The sequence below is a fragment of the Schizosaccharomyces osmophilus genome, chromosome 2, assembly GCF_027921745.1.
Source record: "Schizosaccharomyces osmophilus chromosome 2, complete sequence".
Lineage (NCBI taxonomy): Eukaryota > Fungi > Ascomycota > Schizosaccharomycetes > Schizosaccharomycetales > Schizosaccharomycetaceae > Schizosaccharomyces > Schizosaccharomyces osmophilus.
In genome coordinates, this window is record NC_079239.1 from 1,091,282 (window position 1) to 1,109,870 (window position 18,589).

At 37.9% G+C, this 18,589-nt stretch overlaps 7 protein-coding genes across 7 annotated transcripts; 4 read left to right on the plus strand and 3 right to left on the minus strand.

The window, feature by feature from the left end:
* Positions 1 to 608: 608 nt before the first annotated feature.
* Positions 609 to 1,796, minus strand: gms1 (Golgi UDP-galactose transmembrane transporter Gms1; the record flags this gene model as incomplete). The annotated part of the gene is made up of 2 exons (XM_056181806.1): positions 609 to 1,586; positions 1,701 to 1,796. 2 exons carry the CDS (start codon positions 1,794 to 1,796, stop codon positions 609 to 611), a joined length of 1,074 nt encoding a protein of 357 aa, XP_056037583.1.
* Positions 1,797 to 3,543: 1,747 nt separating this feature from the next.
* Positions 3,544 to 4,861, plus strand: vcx1 (vacuolar proton/calcium exchanger; the record flags this gene model as incomplete). Its single annotated transcript, XM_056181807.1, has 2 exons — positions 3,544 to 3,893; positions 3,982 to 4,861. The coding sequence occupies 2 exons, from the start codon at positions 3,544 to 3,546 to the stop codon at positions 4,859 to 4,861; spliced, it is 1,230 nt and encodes a 409-aa protein (XP_056037582.1).
* A 652-nt stretch (positions 4,862 to 5,513) lies between these two features.
* Positions 5,514 to 6,455, plus strand: mad3 (mitotic spindle checkpoint protein Mad3; the record flags this gene model as incomplete). The annotated part of the gene is made up of 1 exon (XM_056181808.1): positions 5,514 to 6,455. The coding sequence occupies one exon, from the start codon at positions 5,514 to 5,516 to the stop codon at positions 6,453 to 6,455; it is 942 nt and encodes a 313-aa protein (XP_056038822.1).
* A 176-nt stretch (positions 6,456 to 6,631) lies between these two features.
* Positions 6,632 to 7,858, minus strand: sua5 (mitochondrial tRNA N6-threonyl-carbamoyl-adenosine (t6A) Sua5; the record flags this gene model as incomplete). Its single annotated transcript, XM_056181809.1, has 1 exon — positions 6,632 to 7,858. The coding sequence occupies one exon, from the start codon at positions 7,856 to 7,858 to the stop codon at positions 6,632 to 6,634; it is 1,227 nt and encodes a 408-aa protein (XP_056037575.1).
* Positions 7,859 to 8,640: 782 nt separating this feature from the next.
* Positions 8,641 to 9,855, minus strand: ufe1 (SNARE Ufe1; the record flags this gene model as incomplete). The annotated part of the gene is made up of 3 exons (XM_056181810.1): positions 8,641 to 9,245; positions 9,297 to 9,531; positions 9,727 to 9,855. The coding sequence occupies 3 exons, from the start codon at positions 9,853 to 9,855 to the stop codon at positions 8,641 to 8,643; spliced, it is 969 nt and encodes a 322-aa protein (XP_056037574.1).
* An 888-nt stretch (positions 9,856 to 10,743) lies between these two features.
* for3 (formin For3) lies at positions 10,744 to 15,006 on the plus strand (the record flags this gene model as incomplete). Its single annotated transcript, XM_056181811.1, has 1 exon — positions 10,744 to 15,006. One exon carries the CDS (start codon positions 10,744 to 10,746, stop codon positions 15,004 to 15,006), a length of 4,263 nt encoding a protein of 1,420 aa, XP_056038795.1.
* Positions 15,007 to 15,812: 806 nt separating this feature from the next.
* elp2 (elongator complex WD repeat protein Elp2) lies at positions 15,813 to 18,200 on the plus strand (the record flags this gene model as incomplete). The annotated part of the gene is made up of 3 exons (XM_056181812.1): positions 15,813 to 15,929; positions 15,998 to 16,581; positions 16,625 to 18,200. The coding sequence occupies 3 exons, from the start codon at positions 15,813 to 15,815 to the stop codon at positions 18,198 to 18,200; spliced, it is 2,277 nt and encodes a 758-aa protein (XP_056038796.1).
* Positions 18,201 to 18,589: the final 389 nt, after the last annotated feature.

Sequence of the window (18,589 nt, forward strand, 5' to 3'; positions counted from 1 at the left end):
TGAAGAAATATACACCATAATCAGCCTTTATATAACAAATTATAAAAAGCAGTCACACGTATTTCCCCAATTTCGTTGAAGCTCATTAAACGGTAAACAAACATAGGCGAAATCGTCCGCCGTTGGTAGTGACAGAAAAGCAGCAAGAGCTTCCCACTCGCCGATCGTGTTTTTCTTGTAAAGAAGTTGCTTTATAATTTAACTGAACAGGTAGCACTCGTACATGATCAGAAAACAATTTGATTCAATCGCTCTCCGGGAAACTTGCATTACAATGCTCATGAAATATCAAGTCTATATATCAATATGATTTTAAAGTATATTTTTGAATTGAACTATTCAATGCCGAAGGGATTATTAAACTAAATATTAGAAAGCATATATATGTACACGACTATAATTGCAAACCAATCCAAGGCCTGTCTTTATAGAAGAAAAAGGGATACAGTTGGTCCACTGAGTAAATGAATATAAAACTTTTGCAAACGAACGCGATACCGAAATTGAATAGGGTGTATAACTCAAAAGGAAGGAAAACAACCAAGCCTGAAAAACTATAACACAAAAAGGTAATTATTGATATTATACAGTCGAAACCTGCTTTGCGCCTAAGTTTTATATGCGTTAGACTCGGCAGCGTCACTGGAGACAGCCTCTTGTGTAGTTAATGGAATATAATTGCCTTGATCGGCGGGTTTTTGCTCAGGCTTTGTGTACAGGAACGTAGCGGCAATGACAAGGCCTACACCGACGACAAAAGCAAACGTGATCTTGAAATCCAACAAATAAACACTGACCAAAGAAGACAAAATGATACTGATACTAGTCGAAAAGTTCTTCATAATATTATCGGCAAAAGCAACACAGAGTGCTACAATGATACCACCGAACGCTTGAAGCAAGATAGCTAACCAAACGACAGGGTTGTAGCCATAGAAAAATCCCTTTTGAACAATATTGGAGTAGTCGCTAACGGCAATTGTGAATATACAGGGCACAATGGAAAAGAAGGAAAGTTGAACATTACGGACCCATAAAGAGGGATTTGTACCCTTTAAAACCTTTTCAAAGTAAACGCCGGCTAAGCCACTAATTAAGCAAGCAATAAGAACGGCAGTAAATCCGGTCAATGGATTCATAGAAGAATCAACGGGTGATTTGCTGTCAGAAGCCAAGTTTTGCAATTGCACGATCGCAATGCCACCGGTCAAAATGAAAAGAGAGAGCCACTTTGTAAGACCAAGCTTGCGATGGAGCAAGGCGACAGAAAAAATCGCCGTGGTAAGAATCTTCAACTGATAGGTTACTTGGAAAATAGCGACCGAAAGATTACCAGCGGCCACGTATTGCAAGTTGTTTTGGCATGTATAGAGGAAAGCAGGAATCCCCAATTTCCAACTGTCTCCACCAAAAATTTGAGACAAGAAGGTTCTCAAGCGAGCCTCACTGCCAACATTTCTTCGAAACTGATAGTATCCGATGACAAAACAGACAGTCAATTTGATCATCTCATTTAACAAAACAGCGGTAGAGGTAAAATACCGTTTATCAGCATAACCAGGCATAATACGAGAGTAATTTAAGGTCTAATAAACAGAGGTTAATATTTGTACATCCTTTATGGGCTCAATTCTCAAAAGAAAACCGATGATGCTCAGGAGTATTCACCCTCTGATTCCTCACCCATTCACGATGCATACCAGAATAAGGGCACTGTTTTGAACTGTCAGCAATGCAAGAGCTATGTATTTCATAGGGATGCCTCCAAGCTTCACTTCATCACCTTTGCCAGCCATGATAGAAAAAATATTATCTTAATAGTTGGTTTAAATAAACAAAATATGCTTCACACTTAGCGAAAGAGCAGGTCCCAGTAAACAATGGATTGGGGAAAGAATGAAAAAAAGAACTCGAATCCCGGCACAGTTGGTGGAGTCCAACTTTGAGTTACCTCAATCCCCTAAAGCTTAGTCGACACTCCACGTGAATAAGACAGTGCAACAATGTACGTAAAATAGAATAACGAAAATGCTTCCGATACCGCAAACAAATCTTACCAGCTATGTTTGGTCGTAAACAATGGGAAATTTTAAATCATTCCTATGATAAATTGAAGGACGGATGAATTGATAAGAGTTATAATTATGCTTCTAAGAAGAACAATGGTAGCACTTTTAATGCTTTCAGTTTGAAATGGTTTGGACGGTAAAGGTTTCATGAAACCAAGGGACTAAATGTGGACCTTTAAGCTTTCGAGGAGTTGATGAATTACCTCGGGCTGGAAGTGAATACTACTTTTCCCATGTACGCCTTCTCTTCATTTGAAAACCGCGTTTTGGAAGGGCGGTTTGGAAAATTATGAATTCGTAAACGATTTGACTGGACACTACCTTTTCGATTTATTTTCTTTATAACTTTCTATACAATTGAGGCTTGATTGAAAGGGAGTGGAATAAAAAGTCTTTTCATGCCATTTGTTCTCAATGGCTTTAATGAAACCCTCAACGTCGTAGTGAAATGACATTTGCATTCAAGAATTACAAACTCTCTAGTTTGACTCTTGCAGTTGATTTAATAATTATTGCAGGTACGATGTGGTCAAACGTACATCTATATCGATCCGTTCATGACAAGCAATCCATAATCTCAGATGCGTTTCGCCAGACTATGGTCACCAATCTCATTTTTATTTAAAGCTTGTAGAAAAGCAAGGACCATATAAACTCGACGAGCAGCAACATTTTCATCATGTTGGTAGAAACCCATTCATTCTTTCGGAAGGATTGTCACAAAGACCCTTGAATTACTAGATTGAAATGGCAAACAAGCTTTCCTTGTTTGCTCCATGTACTCAGAATTTGTGGGTACCTGTTTGTACGAGTGCTAGCGGCTTGGCAAACCAAGACGAAAACAAGCAAATCAAAATAAAGCCTGCGTTTGTCAGGTTCAATTCGAAACATTTCAACTCTTCTTTTTTTTTTTTCCACGAATGCATTTGCCTAGTGATATATAAATCGCTGTCTGAATTTGAAACCACCCTACGAAGTCCCGATGAATTTTAGCATGGATCAACCAGAAAATCGCTTGAAACCATCAAAATTATAAAATGAAACTGTTTTGTTTTTCCGTTTGACGGACTCCTTTACTTGTTTCTTTTGTCGTGATGGTGGACGTAAACCAAAGGCATCTTATTTTAAATTAGGTCAAACCACTGCTATTCTGTTCTATATTCAATTTATTTTTCTTTTCTGATATATATTTTGTGTAATCTGCCGTTATAAATGCTGTTTCGTTTGCCTGCCCGAATTTCATACAGACGCTTCTTCCCTACACGTAAGAGGTTCTCTCTAAAACGTAGTCATCTTCTTACTCTTCCTGCCGTGTCTATTTAGCACAAAACACTTATATTCTTCATACATTCAAGCATATTTGGACTTGAATATATACGAGAGCGGCTAGATTCGTTAGAATTTGTGGATTCATAAAAGAAAATTCTGCCGTCTGGAAAATTGGGATTTCTCCAAGGTTCCTGGCAAAAGTGATATGATTGAAAGATTAAAGATAGCTAAAACTCGTCTGGAAGCTATGAATTCATTTCAATACTCTGGTGATCGAAGAGAACGTCTCCCTTTGCTTGGGGATGAGCGCGATCATTCCATGGCCCGACACAATGCTATTTTAACTACAAAATCCGTTCTCACATCAAATTATATTAATATTCTGTTAGTTTTTGTCCCCATTGGTCTTCTTGTTGGATGGTTTCAATGTAATGCAAAGTATGTCTTCTTTTTGAATATGCTTGCAATTATCCCTCTCTCTTCCCTTCTTAGCTTTGCTACTGAACAACTAGCATCTGACAGTGGCCCTACTATTGGAGGATTGTTGAACGCTAGGTAAGTCGATTTGTTTGCACAGAAAGCCCCGTTGCCACGAAGCTTCTTTTGGAAATTCTATTCGTATTTTTATACTAACCGTTTTCAGTTTTGGTAATGCAATTGAACTTATTGTTGGTGTTTTGGCTCTAAGACGCGGTGAAATCCGTATCGTACAAGCTTCTATGCTTGGCTCCATTTTGTCAAACTTACTATTGGTATTTGGTATGTGCCTTGTAACGGCAGGAATCCGACGCCAAATCGCCAGGTTCAATGTTACTGTTGCTCAAACTATGGCTGCTATGCTTGCTTTGTCTACTGCCAGCATCATTATTCCTGCCGCTTTCCATTTTAGTGTTCCCGACAACAAGGCTAGCGAAACAGCTTTGCTTCAAGTTTCTCGCGGTACGGCCGTCATTGTACTAGTTGTTTATCTCTTATTATTGGTTTTCCAACTGAAAACTCATAAACATGTCTGCAGAGATGTTAGTGAATCGGAAGAAGAAGAAGATCAGGAACCCGTCCTTGGATTATACGCTTCCATCTTCGTTCTTGGTTTAGTTACTGTTTTTGTATCCTTATGTGCTGATTATTTAGTTGGTTCTATTGATGCCTTAGTGGAAGAAATCAACATTTCCAAAACTTTTGTCGGTTTAATTGTTCTGCCAGTAGTTGCTAATGCCGCCGAACATGTCACAGCCGTTATTGTATCTTACCGCGGCCAAATGGATTTGGCGCTTGGTGTTGCTATCGGTTCTAGTATTCAAATTTCTATGTTTTTGGCTCCTTTTTTGGTTATTGTTGGTTGGTTCATCTCTCAGCCATTGACGCTATACTTCGAGTCTTTGGAAACAGTAATTTTATTCGTTTCTGTTTTCTTGGTTAATTACTTAATTCAAGATGGAGCTTCCCATTGGCTTGAAGGTGTCCAGCTCCTTGCTCTTTACGCCATTGTTGTTTTGGCATTCTTTTACTTCCCGACTCAGTAAGTTAGTGCTGGGCTGATTTATTTTTTTCTTAATGAAGCTTTGACAGTTGTCGACCTTCTTTTATGAGTAGAGTATCTATGTGTGAAATAAAAAACTATTGAATAATTTTTCGACTTTTTTTTTTCTTTAAATGATAGTATGAATGTACAAATATTTGTACATCAAAATTAGTCCATCTTCTTTTAAAATACATAGGCCACGCTTCTTTTTTTTGCTATTCACGAAGCAGACCAATACTCATATGCAATTTTCTTACTCGATTTTACAGTAGCACTGTCATCACCAATTACGAAGTGCAATACTATTTAAATACATAACGAAGCCCCATTGAGCATTTGCCTATTCTGACAGAGAACCAACGGGTTTACTTGTATGTATACCATCTGGTCGTACCTAGTTTAACCAAACCTCAAATTTCCTTTCCCTACATAAGTCATACTGCCCAACAAATCAAAGAGAAAATAAAGGAATATCATAGCATTACTTTTAATGTATTATTCACTCTTTTAGCAATCTACCAGGCTTTCTTCAATATTTACTCTAAAACTAATTGAGAACTTGTCTAGTTATTTATGTAATTACGTTTTCCTTCTCCATACCTTTTCCTAGTTTATTTATTCAAGGCTGATTAAAATACTAAGTAATCTAAACAATGAATTCGACAGCGAAACAAAACCAGGCATCTATCGATATAATCGAACAAGCAAAAGAGAATATTGAGCCTAGAAGGCAAGGCCATTCTGCTTCTGCAATCAGCAAAACATTTTCTAATGATCATGAGCAAAAAGTCAGCAACCAACTGCACGAAGAAAGAATAAACTTTGAGGAAAAACTTCAACAATCGGACAGAGAGGAGGATCCTTTACAAATATGGATTGACTATATTCAATGGACTTTAAACTCTTATCCTCAAGGTAATACTACGGAAAGTGGGTTGCTTTCTTTGTTAGAACGTTGCTCTCAGCAATTTACAAAAGCGCCCGCTTATAAAAGCGATATACGCTACCTTCGTATTTGGATGCAATATGCGAAGTACGTAGAGGATCCAGCTGAACTTTTCTCCTTTTTATCTCTTCATGAAATAGGCACGAACTTTTCACTTTATTACGAAGAATTTGCAGGTTACTATGAATCAAATGGATTATACACAAAAGCTGAAGATGTCTATCAAAAAGGGTTTCTCCGAAAGGCTAAACCTTTCGCTCGATTTCAGCAACGTTATGATCAGTTTGTCCATCGTAGAGTCATATATGCTCCTGATACTTTTTCTGCGAGGCCAATTAATGAGTATCCTCCTTTGCAGACTACTTTCCAACTATCTAATCCTCAACCTGAAAACGGACGATCCGAAGCGTCTGTTCCAGATGCACGACAATTTTCTGTTTTTTCGGATCCTGATGCTATCGATTCTTCAAACGGTAAATCCAGCAATCCCTCCTCATGGGAAAATTTTGGAACTGTGGAGCAGAAAAGGAAAGAAAATACGATTCCTTCTCGTGCCTGGGTCGGTGAAACTTTACAGACACAGTCCTCTCGTAAAGTTGATCCATTGAATAATTTTTCTGTTTATCAAGATGAAAATTCCTCCAAATAATCTCTCTCTTTCGACTACAAACGAAATTCTATTTCCTTTTGCAAATATATACGATAAATTGTGGATCAGTGTGTCAAATTCTAAACCTGTCCAAGTCGTCTTTCATTTTTTATCATATATAAAGCAGACTAATAATAAAATATAAATAATTTATTGACCGAATGCATAATGAAAGACTAACTTGGAGAATCTTTAGTAAAAACCATAGACGCAGCTTTCGAAAGACGATTCATTATAGCCAATCCTTCATTGTCTTCAGCAACACCTTCCACTAAAACAAAATCCACACCTTTTAAATCCAATTCACGTAAATGAGCAAACAAGTTTTTTGTTATTTCGGAACCTTCTTCTCCTAAATCAAGAAAAGTCAAGTTGCTGAATTCCCCAAAAACCTCCTTTTTCCATTTTCTGCTACATAAAACTCCAATCCTGGCTTCATCTTTATCCATATTTTTCTGTCTTAACTGATCATATAAACAATCCATTGCTTCGCGTTCTTTGTAGTCTAAAAACAGCATAACTTTTGCAGTAGGGGAATAGTGTCGATATTTCATACCTGGAGTTTGAGGAATAAAGTTTTTTTCCGTATTTACTGCTGTAGGTTTATACACTTGAGTATTCACCCAAACCCCTCCACAGTCCCGAATTTGTTCGAGACTAACACCACCTGGACGTAGAATAACAGGCGGATAACAAAGACCATTAACTACAGTGCTTTCAAGTCCGACACCACAAGAACCGCCATCTAATATTAAAGGTATTTTCCCTTGCAGATCATTATATACGTGTTTAGCCTGGGTGGGTGAAGGTCGAGTAGAAGCGTTTGCCGACGGAGCGGCTAAAGGAACATCAGAGAGAGCCATCAATGCAAGAGCAACGGGATGTTGAGGCATTCTAACAGCAAAAGTAGGTTGATTTGCTGTGACTATCGGCGACACTGGTGGATGCTCATTGTTTTTTACAGGGAGAATAATAGAAAGAGGCCCTGGCCAGAATCGATCAATTAATGGCTTATAAATCTGCGGGATTAAAGAGCTATCCGGCAAGTCACTGTCTTTTGATTTTAGAGGTTGGCCCTTCGAAATAAGCCTACGAAGTTGATCTAGAGAAGCAATGTGCACGATTAAGGGGTTATCTGCTGGACGGTTTTTAGCCTTGTAGATTGAGTAAACAGCATCAGTCCTTCTTGCATCAGCACCCAAGCCGTAAACCGTTTCGGTAGGGAAAGCTACAGGATCATTTGTATTTTTCAAAAGTTCAGCAGCTTCTTGTAAAGCGCTCAAAGTATTTGAAGGTTCAATAAGGAGCTTTGCTGTATCAAAGGGATGCTCGTTTGGGTCCTCTGGCTTGCCAAACTTTATTAAAGACGAATCGACCGTTCGAATTCTTGTAATTGTCGACATTGTACGATAGGAAAGGCTAAAAAAAGCCAGGGGTCTCAATGAATCCAATAAATGCAATTTGTAAATCGAATTAATATAATAAAGAGAATCAGAATGGAAGCCAACGGAAATAAAATCTTAAGTTGACCCTTTCAAAATTTCCACAAAACCAGAATAAAACACCACTAACAACGTAAGATTGGGTTTCCTTAAACTATAATATCCCAAAAATCATCTAAAGAACCAAATTTCCTTTCAATTTGCTCGTTTGATCCGTTTTATGATTTCCTGCAACACTTGTTTAGTAATTCGAACGTATTGCCAAGAAGAAAAATGAGTCTAAGACCATCAACGAGAAGACGATGATTACTACAATATAGAAGAAGAACAAAAAAAAAAGAGGGTAGTTACTAGATTGAAGTATTATTTTATTGAATTCAAAGTTGAATTGTTCATTATGATGAAGAATAGCATAGCATGTTAGAATGAGTTGTCTCATCTATTAGTAAAGACTTTTTAAGTAATATCTATCTAATGAGTTAGACACATTTTTACGATATAGTCATTATACAAATATGGCATACAAGCGCTTTAGGAAAATCATGACAGAAGACCGGCCGTATTAATACTGGTTTTAGCCAAAGTAAAATAAGGAAGAACCAGATTGAAGGATATAATTACCAAAGAAAGCGTGCATAAAGAGATTTGTTCATGCATAAGCTTGATTTCATGCTATCTTGGGCGTTAACGGCATGTAAAAAGAAAAAGGAAAATAGGAAAGGGTAAATGTACGTTTTGATTTTTTAAACAATTCGATCCAAAGCCAACAAGACTAAGCCAAGGATAGTAAAGAGGAAGAAGAAGATTTTAGCTGTCCGGCTACTTCGTGATTTAGCATGAACGAGTTGACGGTTTCCGCCAGTAATTGAATCAGCAACATTCATAGCGTCTTCATATAACTTTTCCGCTGCAGTAGATTGAATGGAAAGATGAGTAGATATTTCCGTCTGTAATCTCGCAATTTCAGCTAAGGATTTCCCTGTTTCTTGTACTTGTTGCATTGTATGCTCGAATTCCTGCAACATGAGATCATTATCTTGTTCCAGTTGCACCAGTTGCTCCTGACTGAAGTAATTTGGAAGCTCAGAATCAGGGATTTCTGCGGAAGACATATCACTCGTTTGCTGTGGATGCAAGATGTCTGACATGATTGTCTTTCTTTCTTGAGCTCGTCTCAGTCTCAAATCTTGAAGTTGATACAAAGAGGAAGAGACGTCTGAGAGTTCATTCTGTAGATACCATAATATAGAAGAACAATGAGCAACTATCGTTTCAGATTTTGTAAGTTTTTCGGGACTCTTTAAGCCTTGCAGCCACCCGGTCCGTTTGGGGATTTGGCTTTGTTTGTCTAGAGGTAAATAAGTTAAAATCGCAAAATTGACGAAAAGCTTTCAAATACCTTTCAACTTTTTTTGAAGAGAACCGATTTTTTGAACGCAAGAGTTGATGATTGTTGAGGCCTCATGGTCAATTTCATCTCGCTGTAAATCATTCAGCTCCAGCTTGGAAAGCTCCTCCAATGAGGATTCCATTAACGGTTTTGATAGTTTATGAACATTGGAAACAGCTTGGCCCTTCAAATACGCTCCACGGATCTTCTCAAGAAACGTACAAAGATGAACAATTGTATTATGCTAGAATGATTAGTGGTTAAGACACTTTCGGTATTTAAGAGGAATTGCTGACGTATAGAAAGAGAAAGGAGAAGTCGTCGAACTGCTTTCAGAGATATACATTGAATATTAAATCACGAGGATTCTTTACAATGGTATCTTTTGCTCTCTTTTCTTCAATCAGTAACAGCAATTCGCTTCAAATGTTCATCTTACGATTATATAAGCTTCTGCGAGAAAACCATCTTGAACATTCGAAAGTTTGGGCTTTCTCAGAGAAAGGGTTTCCAAGTCTACGTTCCCTTTTTTTATGAATCCAAAAAATTCGTTTGTTCTGTTTGCCATCTTTCAAGACGAATATCCTCGATTTCTACTCATATATACTGTCTAATTGAAATAAATACTAAGCGTTTCTGATTCCCTATAAAACGACCCAGATGTTTTCTTAGCTTAGAGTTCTGTAGGACTACAAAATTCCAATTTAACACAACCCAGCGACTAACGCTAGTGGTCCAAACTAGTTATGATATTTTAACAGAAACAGCTAGTTGCTGTTCGGCATGCTTTGATGTTTATTTTTTTTAGTGTGAATACGCCTTGGATGCCGCTGATTTGTTTGTTTGCTTACACTCAGTAGTTTGTTGAAATCAGTTTACGTACTTGTAAACAAACAAATAGAATCCAACATTGGGACAAGATTTGTCAAATTAGACAGGATTTCCTCTATAAATTATACAAGAAGTGACTCCAAACGAATTCTAAAAGTTTGAACTCATCAATTGAGAAGGGACTAATGACATTTCATGTATATCGTAACTTGGGCGAGTACATATATATGTACTGAGTTCCTTGGGGTTGTCACTTCACCTTTACCATATATCATAATTGTACAGTTGCATTATTTACCCACACTTTTTGTTTCATACTGTATTTTCTATACTTTATATTAATTATTAGAAAGCATTGACTGTTTTTAAAATTCATTCTTATTCAAGGGTTCGCTTTCCTTAGATTTGGGAAGCAATTCCTTCTTCGCTTGGCATATTCGTATTTTAACACATCCACCTACTGCTGAAGCTAAGCTTTCAAAGGATATTTGGTGGCCTAATTTATATCCTTACCGATTAGCCCTCACGAATTGCCTTTGTCGTTGATTTGCATCCTTAGCCCTGCTTACCCTTTCATTCATTTGTTGTCTCTATTCCGTTTTTTTATTTATTTAATCGTTTTAATATGTCGATACGCTCTTTTCAGAACCCGTCAGAAATCGATTCCAAAGACTATTCTTGGAATACACAGTTATATGAAGACCGTTCGGCCACCCCTTCCACAGTATCATTATCCGAGCCGTATGATTTAAGCAACATACAATTACATTCAGAAAATGAATCTCGAGAAGATATTGTATCACTCGGTCAGGCATCTGACAACTCTTTGCAGTACATGTGTTACCGAATTGTATATCATCACAAAATCAAGGTCTTCGATAAACTATATGCGGAAGCTACTGACATAAGGAAAAAGTATCCTATGGAAAATCGACTTGTTCCAAAACCTCCTGTTGTTAAGGAAATACAAGACCCATCAAAAAGACTAGGTATTTATGGCCCCGACACTCCCTTAACTAAAGATGTTACGATTTTGGATGAAGATACGTACGCTGTTATTCTTGAAAGAATTGATTTCTATATCGAAAAAATCGTCGAAGTGCCGACCAATTTGGAACATATGGCAGCCTTGAATTTACAACTACAAACGCAGCCTATTTGGTGGATTGATGAGTTCGCTGAACGAAATGGTGTCGAAAGCTTGCTAACTTCTTTACGAAATTTGGGCCATATCCCCAAACGCCATGCAAATACCGAAGTAGAGGTGCTGCTGATTCAATCCCTCTTTCATTCTTTAAATAGCGGCGTTGCAAGGAATCGTCTATATTTGTCTGCTAAATGTGCTGTCCCCGGCTTTAATGCTATTGGTGCTTTAGCTGAATCAATGTTTTCCAAGAGCCTTAATGCTCGCCGTATTTCAACTTTTATCTTGAAAATTATTTGCAGCCGAAAATTTGAACATGGCCAGTCATCTGTCGTCAAGGCCTTGGAATGGCTCGTTGAACAAGGTGCCTCGAAAACTCGATTTAGCAGATGGATGTCAGCTTTACACGACGTCGTATCTAATATCCAGAGTCATGCCGATAACCTTATATTACCGAATAACGAACTTGCCAATCTACAGGGCACGGACTGCTTGATCGATTATTTGGTGGTTACCTTTAACTTGATACGTGGTATCTGTTCATGTACTGCTGATCTTCGTTCGAGATGTAATATACGTCGCGAATTTTTGAGTGCTGGTCTCGGTAAGACATTAGAAATTATGCAACGCTGGAAAAACATTTCTCTCCGCACCGTTGTTGTCAACCTCTTAAATGAGCACAATGGTGATGCACAATCTTATAAAAAGTTTATGATCGCGAATTCCGCAAACGAAGAGAGATCAGAGATAGCTTCTTTAAAGTCTGCCAACGTTACTACTGACCGTCAAGTGAATGAAGAAAATCCTCAGCAATCGCAAATGCTGAACGCATTTCAAAAAATTTGTTCTCGTTTAATAGATCATGATTCTCAAAGTAGTTTCTACAATTTACTTCAGTCCTTGGGCAACGAAAAAGATCTAGAAAAAATTGAAAAGTCCATGCATCTTTTGGTGTTTACATTAAATGCAATTGATGATTATAAATCTGCCCGGGTGGACTCAAATGTCGGTTTCAATATTGTGTCGCAAAGATTGCTTGATCGTATGGGCACAGCTGACGAATTATCTGATTACAAGACGAGACAAAGTGAATTAGTCTTGGAGAATAAACGTTTGCATGACCAGGTAGATGCATTGTTGTCGCAGCTTAATGTTGGCCCTCGTGATCCTATGCAATTTCTGAAAACCCAGCTGAATGAACTACGCAGGGAAATAGATCAAAGAGAGAGGCTCTTGATTTCAATGCAACGGGAATTTGATGGCCGTTATAAAGCTCAGTTGTTTGCTTATAGTAAATTACAGTCTCAACTAGAGGCTGCCCAAAGTGCGGGAAATTCAAACTTACAAAATGCTTATTCTTCTGGAAAACCGTTGCTTAAAAAGTCCATTTCACAAGACTCGTTAGACGCAATGTCAAAAGATTTTGCATACAGTGTAGTTTCAAATTTGGAAGATTCTGAGCATTATATTACTCCTGAAAAGGACGAAGAAGAATCGGAAGTGGAATCGGAGGTCTCTTCTTTAGAAGAATCAAACGAGGCAACTGCACAATTTATAAATACACCAACAACTACACACGCTGTTGTAGCACCTCCAACGCAGCTTGGTCCTCCCCCTCCTCCCCCTCCTCCGGTTCCTATAATGGGAGTTTCGAAGGTAGCTGTACCATCGGCTGTAAGCTTACCACCTCCACCACCACCTCCTCCTTTTGTAATTGGTGGCTTAAATGGCCCTCCTCCACCACCTCCGCCTCCCCCAGGTGTTACACCCGGTGGCAGATTTGTGGCTTCAGCTCCGGTGCAGCCTTCTTTGGCCGCTACCGAGCAGGCTACTGAAAAAACTGAAGAAGAATTAAAAGAAGAAGAAGAAAAGGCTAGACAACAAAGAGAGGAAGCAGAAAGAAGAGCAAGAGAAGCTGTAGAGAAGTATACGAAAATTCCAAGCTTCAGGGATTATTACGAACCTAAACATCAGCTCAAACGCGTCCATTGGGAACGTGTTGAACCTCCCTCTGGTCACAATATTTTCGTTAAGTTTCCCATAGATATTGAAACGATTGGAAGAACACTCTTAAATAGCGGGTGGTTACAGATTTTAGATGAGAAGTTTGACAACACTAGAAGAATTGAAACAAAGACTGTCACTAAAGAAACCTCGCCAAACGCACTCTTATCTCCAAATGTAAAGCAACATTTGGAAATTGTGTTACGTTCCGTCTCGGAGTTCACACCTGAAGAATTAGTACGAATGTTTTTAACCGATCCTAACTTTCTATCTCCTGCTATTCAGTTTTTCCACAAGTCTGGATTTGCTACTCAAGAGGGACTTCTGGCTCCATTTGCATCCTATTGGACGGACTACAGCAAGCCTGAGGACAAGCGTACACCTCCCAAAGATAATGTCCATCAGCTGGGCTATTATGAGAGATTTTTTGTTTTGTTTATCGTAAACTTGAGACATTATTTTCAACAGCGTATGTATGGTTTACGATTGCGTGAAACTTTCTTACCAGAAATTGAGAATATCGAAGTTCATGTTAAAAAGGTGGTTGATGTTTGCAGGTCAATATTGGAAGATAAATATTTTTCTGGGTTTTTCCAAGTCTTGCTTAATCTCGGAAACTATATAAATGATCCTCTTGATAAAGCTCGTGCATTTTCTTTGCCAATGGTTTATAGATTGGAAACATTGCGAGATTGTACATTTTCTAACACTCTTTTGCATTATTTCGAAGATATCATTCGTACCCAATTCCCTGAATATGAAAAGTCTGAAACAACGTTTAAAAAAATACAGTCAATTTGCTCTTATGGTATCGATGGGCTTGTTTCTGAAATGGATTCTGTTTACGAACAGTATTTGCATTTTAAAAATGAAATTGAAAAGGGTGCATTATCGAAGCGTGAAGAACATCATCCAGAGGATAAAGTGATAGATGCCATTTACGAATGGTACGAAAAGGCCTCAGAAAAAATTAAGAGTTTTATGGCCTTAAAACGTGATTTCTTGAAGCTAACGGAGGATACTGTTAAGTATCTATGTGAATTTAAAAACGTGGAAGTCGTTCGAAACACCTTTTTGAAAAATTTGACATCGTTCTATATAATTTACTGTAACGTTAGAAATGACAATGCAAGAAAACGGGAGCGTGAAGCTCAAGCTAGACGAACTGAAGATTCTAAAAAGCTGATCATGGAACGTAAGAAAACGTCAATAGTTGCCCAGTATAGGAAGGAAATTCCGGAAGAGCCGAGTGGATCTGCTTCGAATCAAGATCTTATAACAGATATCGGATCGTCGAGGGCTGTCGACAGTTCAGAAACGTTAGCTGATGAGACTTCGGGTGATGGTAATCAGGAACTTCATGATACGCTTCTGAGTGAGTTAGGCAAACAAATTTCCGAAGGTGCAGATAAAGCAAATAATGGAAATCCTGTTAATGAGCTTGGTTTAGCAACAAAGGATGAAGATGTCATCGAATTAACTTCTGAAACAGATGATATTGCTACAAGGGCAAAATCAATGCTACTTAAAATAAAAAATACAGAGAAACGTGGCAATAATGTGCAAATCGATCCAATGAACATGGATGAAGATTCTTTGCGAGCACAATTGAAAGCAGCCAATCATCCTCAAAAAGTTTCCTTACCTCAGGGTAAGAAGAAAGACTCAGTGGAGGCATCTTTAGCAAAAAGTATATTAGCGAATTTAACGAATCCCTCCGCTAGGGAGTTTCACTCGTGATGATCTATCCAACTTTTTCTTAAAAAAAAAAAAAAAAAAAAAAAGAGGAAAAGTGTTTATTCGACTACCGAAGGTAACAATAGCTGGATTGAGGAGTTGCATGAATATTCTTGTGCATACAATTGTGCGCATTTTCGCATGCTTTATTCTGTGCAACTACTAGAATGATTTTGGTTTGAAGCAATTGTCATAATTTGCTTTATTTTTGAATAAGAGGATGGCTAATAGGAAAAAATAATAAAAGGGCTTTAAAAGAATATCCCGAAGCAAGAAACGGATGTTGGCTCAATTGCATCACGTTTAGTGTGTATATATGAGCGGTTTTCTCTTCATTCGTTTAAAAGATCGTGTACCCACGCAAATAATTGAAAACAAAATTAGATGCACGCAAAACATCGTTTAATGTCTTTTAATTACGACGATACTAATGATGGGACAAAAAATATTTATTTGGCTTAAGCCGTTGACATGTTTTTGAAATGCTGGACATTGAATACTGTGAATGTTTAATGCTTTTTTTGCAGTCATAATTGATAATATTGTGAGATACATTAGTTTGAATGGATTATAGTTGATAACATATAGTCGCTTAGTATAACAGAAGAACTTTCACTTTATAGTAAATAGTAATGAATTTTAAATAGGACGGTTTCAGTAAAAGCAGTTCTCCTGCTAGTAAATCCCAACTTCATCCTTGTCAATGAATTGTATTTATGTTACCTAATTTACAAGTAACGAAAAGTTGGTTGAAGTGAAGAATTTGTACTTCACCAAGTTTGCAGCATTTCTAATAAATATTCACTGCAATGTTTCGATATGAAACACTTCATGCTGGATGTAACCGGATCTCAGAAGCGGCTTCGTGGATGAAAAATTTCGGATTGGTTTATGGTGCTGAAAAACTCATAGCAATTGCTGATCCTGTAAGTTTTCTACATGGAAGAAATCAAAATAAAAAGAAAAAATAGAAAACTAACATAGGAAATAACAGTTTAAAGAAATCCGATACTTATTGGCTGGTCATACTGATAGAATAAGTTGTATTGAAGAGCTGACTACTGAAAAAACATTGATTATTTCGGGATCATCGGACAAGACGGTTCGCGTATGGGAAAAGAATGATGAAAATGATGCCTTTGATAATATTCAAACGATAAATTTGGATGCTACGCCGGAAAGCCTCACCGTTAATGGCGATTTAATTATAGCTGGTTGTTCAAACAGCAAGTGCGTGGTTTTTGAATGGAAAGGAGCAGGGGAGATGTTGAAAGAAGTATCCCGATTCGAAACTGGAGAATTGATTCCAATGGACTTGAAATTGATAAAATTTAAGGATGGAATTGTTTTAGTTGTTGGTGGCTCTAACAAACGAATAAACGTTTATGGCAGTGACAACGTATATATTTACTTTGAATTAAAGGCTGTTTTAACAGGTCATCTTGACTGGGTGCGATGTCTGTCTGTTCGACAAACTTCTGAATCAATGGCTACGTTGATCTCGGGCAGTCAAGATCGTTATATGCGACTTTGGAAAATTTCGCTTTGGGAGGAAAAAGATGAAGCCACTTCTGATGAGTAAGTTAAAATCCTCCAAAGTAAATTATACTAACTTTGTTAGATTTTCTGAAACTCTGTTATCCAACAAGCCCATTCGGTTCAAGCTTAATGGAGTGGAGTATAAGATCGTTTTTGATGCTCTCTTAATGGGTCATGAAGATTGGATCATGAATGTACAATGGCATCCTAGCAAGGAAATTATTTTATCTTCATCTGCTGATTCTTCGTTAATTGTATGGGAGCCGGATACAGCTACCGGCATTTGGGTACCAAACGGGCGCATGGGTGAAATCGCATCTTCTCACGGTTCAACGACAGCAACAGGCAGTGCAGGTGGGTTTTGGGGAGGTTTTTGGAGTCCTGATGGTGATGCGGTCGCCTGTTGGGGAAGAACAGGAGGCTGGAGATTATGGAAAAAATCTGGAGAAGATTGGGAACAGCTTCCTTCTGTATCTGGACACACCAAACCAGTAAAAGGTATAGCTTGGGATCCTCAGGGTCAATTCTTCTTTACAGCGAGTTTGGACCAAACTACTCGTCTGTATGCTCGTTATGAAAAGGATAACACATGGCGAGAGATGGCTCGACCACAAATCCATGGTTATGATTTAGCCTCCGTTCAATGCTTGCCCTCACGGATTGGTTTTATTAGTTGTGCTGACGAAAAAGTTACGCGTGTATTTGAATTCCCGAAAACGATTGCTAGATTGCTAAAGCGTCTTTGTGGTGCTCAATTATTTGAAGAGAAGCTTCCAGAAGCCGCGAATGTTCCTCTCTTGGGCCTTTCTAATAAAGCAACAACTGCTACTGAGACAGGCACAATAAATGCTGACGAAGTTCAAACTCCATTGATTGAAGTTATTGACTCTTTGCAACATCCCCCCTTTGAAGAACATTTGCAACGTTTACTGTTGTTCCCAGAAGTTGAGAAGGTTTATGGCCATGGTTACGAAGTTTATGCGTGCGATGTTTCACATAAAGGTGATTACATGGCAACTTCTTGCAAATCCCAATCTCCTGAACATGCCATGATTCGTTTATATGATACTAATGTTTGGAAACAGCAGCAGATGCTTTCTGGTCATTCATTAACTGTAACAACTATAAAGTTTTCATACGATGATAAATATTTGTTGACAGCAGGACGTGATCGACTGGTTTGCATTCATGAATATTCTGAGGCAGAATCGAAGTTTTTGCCTTATGTAGTTATTAAAGCACATTCTCGTATAATATGGGATGCTGCTTGGGCGCCAAAGGAGATGGGTTACGTGTTTGCTACAGCTTCAAGAGATAAAATGGTCAAATTTTGGCAAGTTTTGGATGACAAAAAAGTCAAAGATGTGGTATGTTTACAATTTGCAGATGCTGTAACTGCATTGGATATTGCCCCATTCTTTCATGATGATCATCTTTTATTGGCAGTAGGTACAGAGTCAGGAAAAACATACGTTTGGAAGTGTCCTAAAGATGATCTAACGAAATGGACTCCTTTAAGACTGCCGGATGCGATGTCTCCTAAGGAACCAGTGAACAAAATTGCTTGGAGACCAGTATATGACAAAGAAGGAGAGTACTCTTTGCTATTAGCTGGCGAAGACACATCGATTAGGATGCTTCTGGTCCAGCTCAACTAAATTATATGTATAAAATCATGGGTTATTACTTTTGGACAGCGTCAAATAATATTTGCTAATATAAATTTCCAAATAGCAAGCCCTGCGTAACTACAATAAAAAACGTGTTTTTTTGAACAATGTTAATTATTACTGAGAAATTCATGGAAAAAGACTATTTCGGTTAAGTTGGTTTCTTTCTTAACGGGCATGCCAATTGACTGAACAATCCGTTGGAGTTAAATAATCATGTTTAGTAGTTGAACCATTTTATAGTTCAGAAGTGCATCGACAAGAAGTAGACTACTTGTCATTGTCGTTTTCACTCATATGGCGAATGAGGTAAATAATTTCCGTGGTTAAGATAAATGCTGTTAATAATCTTTTACTTCGTTTCCACAATTAAAGGT